This window comes from Lissotriton vulgaris, chromosome 7 (genome assembly GCF_964263255.1).
Source record: "Lissotriton vulgaris chromosome 7, aLisVul1.2, whole genome shotgun sequence".
Lineage (NCBI taxonomy): Eukaryota > Metazoa > Chordata > Amphibia > Caudata > Salamandridae > Lissotriton > Lissotriton vulgaris.
Window position 1 is genome coordinate 518,253,938 of NC_141695.1, and position 15,475 is coordinate 518,269,412.

At 46.8% G+C, this 15,475-nt stretch overlaps 1 protein-coding gene across 1 annotated transcript in view; it reads right to left on the reverse strand.

Annotated features, from left to right (window-relative positions):
- The window catches only part of RAB40B (RAB40B, member RAS oncogene family), a 369,612-nt gene that overhangs the window by 217,104 nt on the left and 137,033 nt on the right, over nt 1-15,475 (reverse strand). The window contains exon 3 of the mRNA XM_086930598.1: nt 4,430-4,490. Within this exon, the coding sequence (XP_086786724.1) occupies nt 4,430-4,490 (61 nt within the window). The remainder of the gene's footprint in view (nt 1-4,429; nt 4,491-15,475) is intronic.

Sequence of the window (15,475 nt, forward strand, 5' to 3'; positions counted from 1 at the left end):
TTGTAACCTTTTTAACTGTTTCCTTTGATTTGTATTTGTTGCCTGCCTGACCATCCTTAATTGTGAAGTGCTCTGATGTTTGCGGTATATAAAACTTTATGAAATAAATAATTTAAATTAAATCTTCGGCTGAGTTTGTCCACCCAGGCATTCAGAAAGCCTGCAAGGTGTTGAAACACCAAGAAAATGCCCTGACCTTCCAGCAATGTGCAGAGATGCAGCGCATCTTGACAAAGGGTCCACGACCCCACCCGCCTTGTTTGTTCTATACCACATAGCAGTGGTGTTGTCTCTGAACACCTTCTCTAGCCTTCTCTTGAGGAAGGGCAGAAAGGCTTTTAATGGCAGCCAGGTCGCCCGGAGCTCAAGAAGCTTGATGGATGGGGAGTCCGGATTCTGTCGGAGACCAGAGGCCTCTGATCTTCACCTCTCCCAGATGGCCCTCCCATCCCAGGAGTGACACATCTGTCACCACTGTCAGATCTGGTTTGGAAGGGGAGCCGCTGACCCAATCTCGGCTTGTTAACCATCACTGCAGATATTTTGCAGTACCCACCGAGATCGGGACCATGTCGGAGAGATTTCCCTGATGATGTGTCAACTGGAAATTCAGGTCCCACTGCAGAGCCCGCATATACCAGCGAGCATGCGTCAACAGCACGATGCAGGAGGAGATGAGGCCCAGCATCCTTAGTCAGTCTCGCCGAAATTCAGGAGAGAGGCTGAAACGTTGGTATCATACCCGGACTGTCCTGCACTCGGCGTTCGGGAGATAGGCCCAAAACTGCACTGTGTCATGTACAGCTCAGATGAAAGGGAGTGTCTGAGAGGGAGTCAGGTGTGACTTTGGTACGTTGATAGTGAACCCACTGTAAATGCAGGAGGTCCACCATAGTGTGGAGGAGACAACAGCCTGGAGCGAGCCTGCCTTCAACAGCCATTCGTCAAGATGGGGTAAGACTGCCATCCCTGATCTCCGTAGATGAGCTACAACCAACCCAATCAATCAATCAATCAATCACAGAATTTATATAGCGCACTACTCACCCAGAGGGTCTCAAGGCGCTAGGGGAGGGGGGTCCGCTACTGCTCGAACAGCCAGGTCTTGAGTTGCTTCCTGAAGGTGAGGTGGTCCTGGGTCAGGCGGAGGTGGGTCGGGAGGGAGTTCCAAGTCTTGGCGGCGAGGTAGGAGAAGGACCGTCCCCCTGTGGTGGCTCTTTGATGCGGGGGACGGTGGCGAGGGCGTGGCCGGTCGATCGAAGCTGGCGTTTGGGAGCGTAGAAGTTGAGGCGGCTGTTGAAGTATCCTGGGCCTTGGTTGTGTAGGGCTTTGTGTGCGTGGGTGAGGAGACGGAAGGTGATTCTCTTGTTGACAGGGAGCCAGTGCAGGTCTCCCAGGTGTCCGGAGACGTGGCTGCGACGGGGGATGTCCAGGATGAGTTGTGCTGAGGCGTTCTGGATCCGCTGGAGTCTCTTCTGGAGTTTGGCAGTGGTTCCGGCGTAGAGGGAGTTGCCGTAGTCCAGACGGCTGGTGACGAGGGCCTGGGTGACCGTCTTCCTGGTCTCGTTGGGGATCCACCGGAAGATCTTACGTAGCATGCGCAGGATGTTGAAGCACGACGAGGAGACGGCGTAGACTTGTCTGGTCATGGAGAGGGAGGAGTCCAGGATGAAGCCCAGGTTGCGTGCGTGGTCTGTTGGTTTGGGTGCGTTGCCTAGGGCGGGGAACCACCAGGAGTCGTCCCAGGCGGAGGGTGAAGATCCCAGGATGAGGACTTCCGTCTTGTCCGAGTTCAGTTTCAGGCGGCTGTTCTTCATCCATTCGGCTACCTCTTTCATCCCTTCGTGAAAGTTGGCTCTGGCGGTGGCGGGGTCGTTGGTGAGGGAGAGGATCAGCTGGGTGTCGGCGTAGGAGATGATGTTGAGGTTGTGCTGGCGTGCGATGTCTGCGAGGGTGCTCATGTAGACGTTGAAGAGGGTTGGACTGAGCGAGGAGCCTTGAGGAACGCCGCAGATGACTTCGGTGGCTTCTGATCTGAACGGGGGGAGGCAGACTCTCTGTGTCCTTCCGGCGAGGAAGGAGATGATCCACTCCAGTGCCTTCTCCTGGATTCCGACGTTGCTGAGGCGCTGCACTAGTGTACGGTGGCAGACAGTGTTGAAGGCCGCGGAGAGGTCTAGGAGGATGAGGGCTGCTGTTTCTCCGTTGTCAAGCAGGGCTCGGATGTCATCGGTGGCTGCGAACAGGGCGGTCTCGGTGCTGTGGTTGGCCCGAAAGCCAGACTGCGAGAGGTCGAGGGATCCGTTCGTCTCGAGGAAGGCGGCCAGCTGCTTGTTGACGGTCTTCTCGATGACTTTTGCAGGGAACTGGAGCAGCGAGATGGGGCGGTAGTTCTTGAGGTCGGTGGGGTCGGCTGATGGCTTCTTTAGTAGAGCGCCGAGTTCGGCGTGCTTCCAGGTCTCCGGGAAGGTGGCGGTGTCGAAGGAGGTGTTGATGATGTCCCGCAGGTGGGGTGCGATGACAGCGTCGGCCTTGTTGAAGACGTGGTGAGGGCAGGGGTCGGTCGGAGATCCGGAGTGGATGGAGTTCATCATGCGGACGGTGTCTTCGGTGCTGATCGGGGTCCAGGCGCGGAGGGTGGTGGTGGGGGGCGGTGGTTCGGTCGTGGCGTGCGTCGGTTGAGTGCTGAAGCTGTTGTGTATGTCTGCGATCTTGTTGTGGAAGTAGGAGGCAAGGGTAAACACCCGAGGGGCACTGGTAAGACCAAAAGGAAGCACAGCGGACTGAACGTGCTCTTGGCACACTATGAACCACAGTAAAAACCTGGGGCAGGCAGGGCGGGAATGGGAAAGTATGCGTTCTGCATGTCCAACACTACCATCCAGTCTCTCAGATTCAGGCAGACAAGACTTGAGTGAGCATGAGCATTTTGAACTTCTCCTTCTTGACGAAGAAATTGAGAAGGCGCAGGTCTAGGACAGGACGAAGGCCGCCATCCTTCTTGGGCACCAGAAAGTAGCAGGGTTAGCAACCACATCTACTTCTGGTGTCAACACCTTCTCTATGGCTCCCTTGTCCAAGAGAGCCATCACTTACTGGGGGAGCAAAGAAAGATGGTACTCGATCAGTCTGTTGCAAGCAGGTGGCATGGGTGGAGGGGTAGTCTTGAAGGGGAGGGAGTAGCTCCTCCAGACAATCTGCAGAACCCATTGGTCTGATGTTATAGACTGTCAGTGGGGCAGGTGATGGTGTATCCTACCACCTACTGGTGCCCATGATAAGGGGGCAAACTATAAGAGTTTGGAGGCTACGGCTGCAGAGGGTAGTGGTTTATACTGGCTTGTCCTCTGGCAACCAACCCAGAAGGGCTATGGATACGGCATCCTCAGCCACGCAGAAGCTGGGAAGCTTGTGCGCCATGGTGGCTGGGCGGGTATAGATGCCACTCTAAGCCCATTCCGTGGCAGCAAATGATGGGTTGGCAGTGGAGAGAGGCCATGGAATGTCCCATGGACCTAGCCGCAGTACTTCTGTCCTAAAGCGCTCCTGTGCTGAATCCACCATGTCTCCGAAGAGAAGGGAGCCATCAAAAGGCATGTCCATACACAATGCTTGGACATCCCCAAAAAAGGCAGTTGTCCTCAGCCAGGAGTGGCGCCGTAAGGCCACCGTCGATGAAACCACTCTACCCAGCGAGTCGTGGTATCTAGTCCACATCAGATGGTGAACTTGGCTGCATCTCTTGTGTCATTAACAGCCTGGGAGAGGGCGGACTGTGACTGTCGCAATCACATGTGCAACTTTATCCCACAGAAAGAAAAGAACCGATATCAGCACGCTTGTGTGGCACCTGTATAGGCACTTCGCACATCACGTTCGGTGTGGAGGACGCCGACGACACCCTGCGAAGCGGACTGATGCCACATACCGGCGCACAGGGGTACTGCTCACGAAATATTGTCTGGCTCCAGTCTGACCCCTGGAAATAATTCTAAGGTAAGGAATCTGCAGCTAAAAGCCTCTTATCAGAATAAAGTATTCAATGACAGTTTGCTGTGTTCCCAAGCCTGTTAGAGGTTGTTATAAAAAACAAGAGCTTCATATGTGGAGAAACCCTATGCCTTTGGTCGCTCCAGTCCTGTGGTGCTATTCTCCAGGTTCAAGCTCAATGTATCACTGTATTTGGCTGATGCCTCACAATATATTGTAAATTATTCTGTTATCGATTACAATCTAATGTTCTAAACTGATAAAATAAAATTTTACTGGCTATGAAATTAAATTGACAAATTATTTCTTATAAATGATTCAAAACTCAACTTATCACTACAGTAAAAAGCAGGACATATTCATGATAATCGAGTTCCCTCGTCCATTTGAAACATTATTTCATCATCTTTGTAGCCGAAAAACAAAAATGAAAACATACCACAGTTGCAATTTTATGCGACGGCCATCCAAAAGTATTGTAGTGGTCTTGTAATCAATACCTGAAACAATACAAGCATTTTAAAACATGAGCTATAATTCAATAATAATTCACGTGTAAGATATTTCTAAACATGAATAATGTGGTAATACTCGTATTGCGCTAAATTAACTCCAAGACACAGTCCCACATGATGTCTAAATAAATTCTTACTTACTAAATATGATTTCTATTTATTATTAAGGAAAAAGTAAGTTGTAAACCAGTTAAATTTTTGTGTTTCAGTAATCTATTAAAGCACGTACAAATATCAAAGTTGAAAAATCGTGACACCATATAACGTATCGCCATTAACGGATGAAAATCAATGGGCATAAAGTTAAACACTCACATCAAACTAGAGCTTGTTGGTAGAAGGAAAGTTATGCTAAAACTAATGTAGATTGATACTTCTACATTTCAGAATATAAAAAGAAATGGGTTACAGACAGGAAACAAAGGCTAAGGGAAGGATGGGGGAGTAAGATAAAGGCTAGATGGATACAAGGGAACGAACCTCATTGCAGAAATAAGCACGAAGATGAGATACTAAATAGATATAAGTGCCCAGAAAAAATAGAATAGCTGGTTTCAGACAACAGTTAAACCATGCATCGACCAGATGCCATTCATGCCTCACCTTTCAAAATAATTCCTCTTTATGCTTTCAAGACATACGCTACATCGTGATAAGAGAAAAGTCTCCCAGAACACCTTCCATTACGTCAAGTTCCCAAGATGGCTGCAATCCCAAAAATATGCATTTCTTTGCATATATCCACCAGGTGACATCGCCTGTTTTGATTAACCATTTTTAACACACGGAAACAGGAGGAGCATGTGTTCCATGTTGAAGATTCTTTTTTTAGGTTTTGCCTAGCAAATGCGTACGAAGTACGCATGCGCTAGGAAAACCTTATGTTTTTCTCTGTGGGGTCGGGTATCCGCCCCCTCCTCCCATTGGCTAGCTCCATAAATGGAGGCTAGCCATTGGGAGAGGGCTCTGTCCGTCAATCCCGGACCAGATTCGGGGGCGTTCCCGAGAATTTTTCGCTTTTGGCTACGTCAGCCGAAAGCCTGTTCTCGGGAACGCCCTTCAATCTGTGCCGGCATTGACAGCACCCGCCTTCCTTAAGCACAGCCTGCGAAACTCAGGCACTGACAGTGGTCGACCTCGCGGCTGGGAAACCGGGTTTGAGTCTCGGAAGGACGCTTAATCTCCCCGTGCCTAACAACATGAATGTGTCCGTCTTTAACGCATCATGTCCTCATGTAAAGCGCTCTAACCCCTTCGGGTCTCGTTAGCGCTATATACAACTTTTAAAAAAAAAACATTAATGTGTCTGGGCAGGGAGCCGCCGGCGCTAGGATCCAGCAGAGTCCGCCCACCAGGGTTGCGCTGCTGTGTTGACAGCAGGCTCGATCACGGAGTATGGAGTCTTGACATCAGTTGAAGTTTAGAAACTTTAGTTTCCAAATCTGCCTTTACTCCTGCATATATTTGTTCAGTGCTATTTTTGTGCATTTAAAATGAGCCGTCTCTAGTGTGGGGTGAAAGCCCTGCTGCATCCACCTCAATGGACCGCCTAACCTGTGCTTCGTCGCCTGCGGTCACAAGTGGGTAAGGTTTCCAGATGACTCGATGACACAAACGATGCAGTGCTGTGGTTCTGGTCTTTTGTTTTTAATTTTACATATGTGTGTTTTCTGATGTTAGTTACATTACATAAAGCTCGATCCGGCAGGACCACAACTCCCAAAATGCATTAGCATGTAGCGTTGCAAACTTTATTATGGAATCGCCTGGTAATCTTACATGTCGAGCGCAGGCGTTAGGAGCTCAATGGCTGATTGTTGCATTTGAAACAGTTTTACTTGCCTCTACTCACAGGGTAGCCCAGTTCCTGAGCACGCCACGCGCCCGGGTACATTCTCCCCACACGCTGCATCCACCCGTATCTGGATCCCCGCTGCTTGTTCTGGGGTCTCTGCGCCCACTCTGCTTGTGTGTGCCGGTGCTCAAGCTCTTATATCTCACCCCTGTAGTGCGCATCCCCTCTCTCCGCCCCTTCCCTCTCCCTCCTCTGTCTCTGTTCCTTCCACCTCTCCTTTGTTTGTCCTATCTTTGGCTTTTAGTACTTCATACACTTCGGTCCCTATCGGACTGACTGGTAATCACCCTTAGAGCCCAGCAGGGCTGTCTCAGCCTCTCATCCTTGTAAAGTGGATATTAGTAGCTGCTATGACGAGGTATTGGGTGTGATATCATCTTACATCGAGTTTGATGTGATGCTTGTTTAACACACTTAACAATTGTGTTGTCTTCGTGCTCTGGTATTAGCTTGTCTGCGGTTGTGTGTTCGCCCACGTGGCAGAGATATTGTGGGCTCTCGCGCAGTGAGCAAATGTGCTGTAAGTGTAATGTTTCCCTCTGGGTGGGATCCAGGCGTGGAGGGGGATGGATCCGGGGGGTGCAGTTGTCAGGTGTTGTTTTAGGTCGCAGCTCCTGCAGACATCTTGGGGAGTGTCAGAAAGTGGCCCTGGGAGTGCATGTATCGTGGCACGCTCATCACACTGTGAGTGCAGACTGACTGAGTGCAGACTGACTGTGCGTGCAGACTGTGAGTGCAGACTGACTGTGCGTGCAGACTGTGAGTGCAGACTGACTTTGCGTGCAGACTGACTGTGCGTGCAGACTGGCTGTGCGTGCAGACTGTGAGTGCAAACTGACTGTGAGTGCAGACTGTGAGTGCAGACTGACTGTGCGTGCAGACTGGCTGTGCGTGCAGACTGGCTGTGCGTGCAGACTGACTGTGCGTGCAGACTGACTGTGCGTGCAGACTGACTGTGCGTGCAGACCGGCTGTGCGTGCAGACTGGCTGTGCGTGCAGACTGGCTGTGCGTGCAGACTGGCTGTGCGTGCAGACTGACTGTGCGCGCAGACTGACTGCGAGTGCAGACTGACTGTGAGTGCAGACTGACTGAGTGCAGACTGTGAGTGCAGACTGTGCGTGAAGACTGGCTGAGTGCAGACTGTGAGTGCAGACTGTGCGTGCAGACTGACTGTGCGTGCAGACTGACTGTGCGTGCAGACTGACTGTGCGTGCAGACTGACTGTGCGTGCAGACTGACTGCGCGTGCAGACTGACTGCGCGTGCAGACTGTGCGTGCAGACTGTGCGTGCAGACTGAGTGCAGACTGAGTGCAGACTGTGAGTGCAGACTGTGAGTGCAGACTGAGTGCAGTCTGACTGTGATTGCAGACTGACTGTGAGTGCAGACTGACTGTGTGTGCAGACTGACTGTGCGTGCAGACTGACTGTGCGTGCAGACTGACTGCGCGTGCAGACTGACTGCGCGTGCAGACTGTGCGTGCAGACTGTGCGTGCAGACTGTGAGTGCAGACTGAGTGCAGTCTGACTGTGATTGCAGACTGACTGTGAGTGCAGACTGACTGTGTGTGCAGACTGACTGACTGTGCAGACTGTGAGTGCAGACTGACTGTGCAGGCTGACTGTGCAGACTGACTGTGCAGACTGACTGTGCGTACCTGTGTATGTGTGCAGCTATGTGTACAAGAGCTAAGTGATGCTGTCTATGTGTGTGTGATGCTATATGTGTATTATGCTATGTGTATGTGTGTGTCTGTAGCTGTGTATGTGTGCAGATATGTGTCCAGGAGCTGAGTGATGCTCTCTGTGTGTAATGCTATGTGTGTGTGATGCTATGTATGTATAATACTGTGTGTGTGTTTGTGTAACTGTGTCTGTCTGTATAACTGTGCATGTCTGTAGCTGTGTGTGTATGTAGCTGTGTATACAAAGCCTGTCAATGTGTGTAGAGGAGGAGCTCTGTGTACATATACCTATGTGTGTATAAGTGCAAATGCAATAGGTCTCACATTTCGTAACCATAAAGCTATTTACTAGTAAACGACAAAGCCATTTGTTTATCTGTTTTACAAAAAAAAAACATAGGTGAAAATTTTGACATTTACAATGCCAATAGCTCTAACTTTATCAAAGGCAAAACCATTGCATTGTAAATGCTTGTTTTTTTTAGAGTCTATGCTAACATTAAAGAAAGTTCATGTGGGTAAGCGTCAGTTAGCATTACCATGATGTCTTAGCACTCAGAGGTGTGAACCCAAGAAAACAATATTTGATGTCCATTTTATATTTTTGAGAACATCCACTGTCCCATTCTGGATAATAAGCATTCAGGGTGCTTCTTTTAAATGATATTTCTTGGACTTCTAGGTTCACTGCAATCGGCCCATTCTCTGCTGTCTGGACTTCTCCACTGAAGATAATGCTGCCTCTGTCTCCAAAGGTTGACTCTTTATTTTACCTCAATTGTTGCAACTAACTTTTTCACCCCATCCAGCTTTTTGGTGATGTTCGGTAAATCGTCAAAAATGGCGCTCCTGCCCAGAAGCACATTCACAATGGACTCATCTCTGTGGTCATACTCACATCTCACATGTGGTGTAAAAAAGTCCTACTTCTCCACCTAAGTATGGAATGTTTCTCTGTCATGTGGGTCTCTTTGCATGCAATCTCTGTCATTAAAAGAAAACAGAAGTCTGCTCCAGGACTTTTAGCTTAGCTACTTCAGCTTCAGGGGTCGTCCAGCACTAACCCCCATTGTCCTTCGTTGGAGTCTGTCTTCCTGTAATCTGGCTGATCCCTTTTAACCTTTCCCAACCCAACCCTCTCTACTATTTGCTTATGAGCAACAAGGCACCAAAATGTCGACCCTCCACCTGTGACTGCCCGTTAAGAACATTATATTCCCACAGGGCGTCCATTCATTTTTAATTAGGCTGGAACTACTTAAATCACTAAAATTACTTGTGAATAGGACTGATCCTGTCTTATTTTATATCTCACTTCACGTGCACCACACCTCCCCTGCCCTCTTACCCACACGCACCCTACGGCTTCTTCTAAAAAGATCTCCGCCAAAGAGCCCCGTTGATGGTGAGCCCGTCGGACATTGCAGCGCCGGCCCGACGAGGAGCAAAGCCCAATGATGAAGCATGACACCTCTCTGGGTGTGTGAGGGCATCATGAAAAAAGACCGGTCTTTCTCCCTCCCCCTCCCACACTAGGAAATGCATACTCCTTCGCTACATGTTCCTCTAGGAGCCTTGTGTGCAGGACCAGCATAAATATCGGCTCCCGGTCCCACCCTCTCTTCTTTCTCAAATTATCTGAAGAAAAGGCATCATTTAAAAAGACTGCAAGAAATATGCACTCAAAGGAGAAGGAGACTGCCACAAAGAACATCCTCAATCAATCAAACAATCAAGGGTTTATAGAGCGCAGTTACTCACCCGGCAGGGGTCTCAAGGCGCTGAGGTGGGGTGGGGCGTGCAGCTCCCGGTACATTACGGAGCTCAGTCGAAGAGCCAGGTCTTGAGGTCCTTCAAGAACTTGGGGAGTGATGGAGTCTGTCGGAGGTGGAGGGGGAGGGAGTTCAAATGCTGTGGTAGCAAGGAGAAAGAAGGAGCATCCTCCTGATCTTGTCTTCGGATGCGTGGTACAGTCGCAAGGGAGAGCTGGGCCGAGTGGAGGGATCTTGTGGCGTAGAATGTGAGGCGGTGGTTCCGGTGCTTTGGATGGCTTTGTGGGCGTGGGTGAGAAGCTTGAAGGTGATTCTCTTCCCGATGGGGAGCCAGTGTAGAATCCGTAGGTGATGGCTGATGTGGCAGTGGCGCAGCAGGTTGAGGACGAGCCTGGCGGTGGGCTTCTGTAGTTTGCGGGTGAGGTTCTTGTTGATCCCGGCGTAGAGTGCGTTGCCGTAGTCTAGTCTGCTGCTGATTACGGCGTGGGTGACAGTTTTCCGGTGTCATTCCAGGCATCGGGGTTTGGGGCCATGGGGCCGTTTTGTCCATGCTGAGTTGTAGGCAGCTGTTCTTCATCCATCTGGCAACTGCTTCCATACTGTTTTGAAAGTTATGTTTGGAGAGGTTGGGTTTGTTGCACAGGGAGAGGATGAGTTGGGTGTTGTCTGCGTATGATACAATGTTGAGTCTTGTGGGCTGACGATGGAAGCGAGCGGGGCCATGTAGACGTTGAACAGGGTTGGGCTGAAGAAGGAACCTTGGGGGACTTCGCAGGTGGTCAGTGTAGGTTCCGAGAGGAAAGGAAGGAGTCTGACCAATTGCATTCTGCCAGAGAGGAAAGAGCAAATCCAGTTGAGGGCCTTGTTTCGGATTCCGGCGTCGTGGAGTCTGCGGGCTAGGGTGTAATGAGAGACTGTATCGAAGGTCACGGAGAGGTCAATGCAGTATGTTCTTTGACTTTTTTCCACTGGTCCTAAACAGTGTGGCAGTTTTTGTGTGCTGCTGAGGCATCTAAAAACAATGTATTAAAAAAAATTGCCATGATGCGTTAAAACGGATATGCTGTATTCCTAGGGGGTTTCATGAGACAGAAATCCAAAACAGCTGAGAATGTCATAAATCCAGACGTTTTAAGATGACAGTTGCCACTATGTAGCTATAGGTCAGCCTCAGTTTCCACTGAAATGCATTTTTTGACTTGCTTATGACGTTTGATTCTGTGGACGGATTTGCACAAAGCATTCTAATCTACCAACTGAGTCAGCTAAGTTTCGGCATACCACGTTTCGTGAAAAGTGTACTATTTTCTAATTAACAGACAGAGCAAAAAGGCTGAATATATTTACACCAAACATGACATACAAGTAGAACTTTACTCGGAAATCGTGCTTTTTTTGTTTTTTGCTAGATCTGGCTTAACAGCACAGCTAAATAAACAAAGAGAGGAGTACCACCATTAGAGGATCAAAAGAGTTCCTAATGGGTTGGTTGGCTGATAAAAGGAAAGAATTAATCCTTTTGTTAAAAACCCCTCACTCACCAACCTAGTGGTGACATGCTTCATCATTGGGGTCCACCCTGGCGGCCTAGCGTCACCAGGGTGTGCTACAACACCTGGAATACAGTGGAGCAGGTTGTGAATGTGGGTGCAAAAAAAGTGTGTTAAAAATTGTCCTGGTTTAACTTAGTGGGGAGATAAAAAGTGGGTGTAAAAAAAGTGTGTTAAAAATTGTCCTGGTTTAACTTAGTGGGGAGATAAATTTTATTTACAAGTATTTACAAGTAGCTGGACAATATTAAAAAGGTGAGGCGAGATACTGTGAGGGAAATTAAGGCCAAAAGTATCTCTATTTGTGTGCTGGTCTACATGTTTCAACCAAGGGTGGAAAGTACCAGGTTTTCATCAGGACCGTAAAAAACAAGGAATTGAACGGTATGTACCCCCTAAAAGGCACACCCAATCCTAATTCCTTGTGGACCAGTTAGAGACTTTAGCTAATGGTAAGAAAAACTCTAACCTCGGTGGGTGAGTAATGAAAAAGAAAAAGTCAAAAGACTCCTATTCTATAGTCTTTTGCATCGGAGGGCAGGGGGTGGTATCACCACCACTGAAACGTATTAGTTATTTCGTGGTTGAAAGGCCGGTTACCCATTTCGTTCCTCTGCTTCCCCGCTAGCGGGGCAGCGGAGGAACGAAATAGGTAACCGGCGGGGCAGCGGGGTGGACCCCAATGATGAAGCATGTCACCACTAGGTTGGTGAGTGAGGGGTTTTTAACAAAAGGATGAATTCTTTCCTTTTGTCAGCCAACCAACCCATTAGGAACTCTTTTGATCCTCTAATAGTGGTACTCCTCTCTTTGTTTATTTAGTCCTTTCACAGGGGAACAGGAGTAATCTCCGATCACTGGCGAGTGAACACGATCCCTTGCTCTCTCTTTTGTTAGCCTATTAACAGCACAGCTGCCACCAGAAATTATGTGCGAGAGGAGTTGCATATTGTTTTTCAAGCTGTATTTTCCTACATATTCATACCTCTTTTAACTGTGTATGATGGTTGACAGTTTATGTGCACTTGAATAGGTCAGTGTTGGATAAAGTGTAAAGCCCATGTTAAAGGACAAAGAGTTCATTGGGAAAAGTCATGCAAGAATTTGTATTACACTGTGCTAATGCCCATTGGCAGAAATTTTGTTACATGGAATTTCATTCACAGAATACCGTAGTAGACAAATGTACCCAGTGGCTGTTAATGTGAGTTGAACGTCATCCACAAATAACATTATTTGATGCCTGTCGGGCCCAATTATAGGTCTCTTATCTCCATCATATTCCTATATCTTAATGCGAATGTGAATACTGAGGGTGAAAAGCAAAGGGCATCGTGACATGTCGCTCTCTCTAGGTGAAAAAGGCAAAATAACCTGCCATTCAAAGTTGTTCCTAAGAGTCCACGTTTCTGCCTCTCGTTTTTTCTAATGGAGATTCATCCCCTGTAGTTCTAGGTGTGATACGATAACTCCATATTAACTCCTTAAGAGCTTGATGACAAACCATCTTTCAATACCCTAATCCACCTTTCTTCGATTCCATTACTTTGAGGATAATATACCCAAGTGCGTATATGTTCGATCAAATATTCCTCTAAAACTCATTTCATTTTAGTCGATGTTAATTGTACATTATCTGTGACTAGACTTTTAGGTCAAGACAAAAACGTCTTCACAAAACTGAATAAAGTCGCTAAAAGTAACATGATGTAGAAATTTGACCTCTGCCCATTTCGATAGTTGATCAATCATAAGGACAGCAAAAACTTGACTTCTGGCTAGATATATTAGCCCAGCTATATCAAGTGAAACACACTCCCATACTCTAATTGGTCTAGATATGGGAGCCTTGCCAAAGGTTACTACGTTCTGAGTTTTACCAGTAATGGCACTTTCAGTACATGATCTTACTTTGTCTTCTATACATTTATGAACAACTGGCCACCAACATTCTCTTCCAATTCTCTTCTTCATGCTTCTCATCCCAGGATGCCCCTCATGAGCCATTTAGAACAGACTGTCTCCAGCACACCAGTACAAACAATTGCTCACCACGTTATAACAAATAATTCTGTTCTGACAACTCACTGGCAATAGAAAAATAGGATAATAAATTCTCATCTAAATGATTTCTTATTAGGTCACTTTGATCTAATATATTCCAAGACTTTCTGAATCTCAATACCATTATCACAAACTGTCTTGATCTTCCACAATGCAGCCAACAGACACATCACAAATGGACATTTTATCCATATTATTGTCAACAACACTCATTTCACTGTTTTCTTCAACTGGCAACCTGTATAATCAGTCTGCTGGAACATTCCTAGCTCGAGGAATATATTCTACTAGGAAATTAAACTCTTGCAATTTATATTACCAACTCATAATTGGCATTGCCTTCCCACAATCCTTTGTGGTGAACAAACCCACCAACAGTTGATGGTCCGTCCTCACTCTAAATTTAGAACCATATACACACTTCTTAAAGTACTCAATGCCCCACCGACATGCACGTGCTTCTTTCTCCAAAGTAGAATATTTTAGTTCTGCTCCTCATAACGTTCTTGGGGCAAATGTAGTAGGGACCAAATTGACCTTACAATCTTGAATCACCACTGCCCTATTTCTACATTACTGGCATCTGCCATAATAATAGAATCCTAGTTAGAAGCAAATGTTTACAGTGCTGAGGCAGAGGAAATGTCCTTTTTCAACGTACAAAATTCAGACACCCGTTCTTTATCCCATATGAAATATTGTTTTTTTTTTCATTAAGCTCTTTGTGTGTTTTGTCTAATTCGAAAATAACGGAATGACCTAAGTTGGTCTTCATTTTGAGGCTCTGGAGCATTTTTTATTGCCTTAAACAGACTGGGTTTCATTGAAATTCCATGCTTACCAATATTATGGCCCAAATAATCAACTGACTGCATCATGATTTCATTTATCGTTAGCCAAGGTCAGCCCATAATTCTGCAAAATGGTTAATACTTTAAATAAAGTCTCAGCATGCTCTTTTTTGGGTTCCCAAATACAAGAATATCGTCCTGGAAGTGTAAGCCATTTTTTACGTCCTTGAACAGACTATACATAACTCTTTCAAAGACTGCTGATGCCGATATTAACCCAAATGGCATCCTTTTGTATCTGTATGCCCATTCTGATGTAATGAATGATGTATATTGTTTGCTGACCTCATGTAATGCAATCTGGTGATATGCACTGGAAAGGACTAAAGTGGAAAATACTGTGGCACCTTTCAGCATAAAAAATATTTCTCCAATATTGGGCAGTAAATGTCGATCCACCCACACACATTCATTCAGATCTCTTAAATAGACACACAGTCTAATTTTCCCATTGGGTTTGTGCACTACCTGGAGACAACTATTCTGTCAATTTTATTGCTTCTATTATTTTCCTGCTTACATAGTTTTCTAATTCTTCCATAAATGATTCTCTCATGGATAGGGGAATATTACCAACCTTATGTACCTTTGGCACCACACCCTGCTTCAATGTGATTTTACGAACAGCCTTTTTTTTCCTGGCCTAACTTTGATGAAAAACCTTTGAAAAACAAATGTTCCCATTCCAATGCTTTATCATCACTTGCATGTAGAATGAAATAGTGGTATCCTAAAATCTTATTAGGATTGAGTGTAATCATCAAAATCCTTTGTTGTGGCCAACCCAACAAACAAGCACCTTCTTTAGGCACATACATCTTTGCATCAATTGTCTTACCTTTGCAAGCCAACATAGAAGTAAAATACCCCAATACATCAATAGGGTTATTACCATAACCTACAAGCCTGATCTCAGGAGGTGCAAGTAGTACATCAGGAAACGTATGTAAACACTCCTCTCCAACCTGTGTGTGTCGAGCAACTGAGTCTGCCATTACCTTCACCTCTTTTCCACCAATATCAACAACACAACAAGCATTGGCATAGCCAATATGTCTCGCCTTTTGGACCTTATAAGTGTTTAGCCATGCAACACTTGATGTTGTTGCATCAAGGATATTGTGCTGGATAACTGAACTCTTATAAAGGTCCCAAAGGCGCGACCTATTTCCTATGCCAATGCTTGTTGTGTTT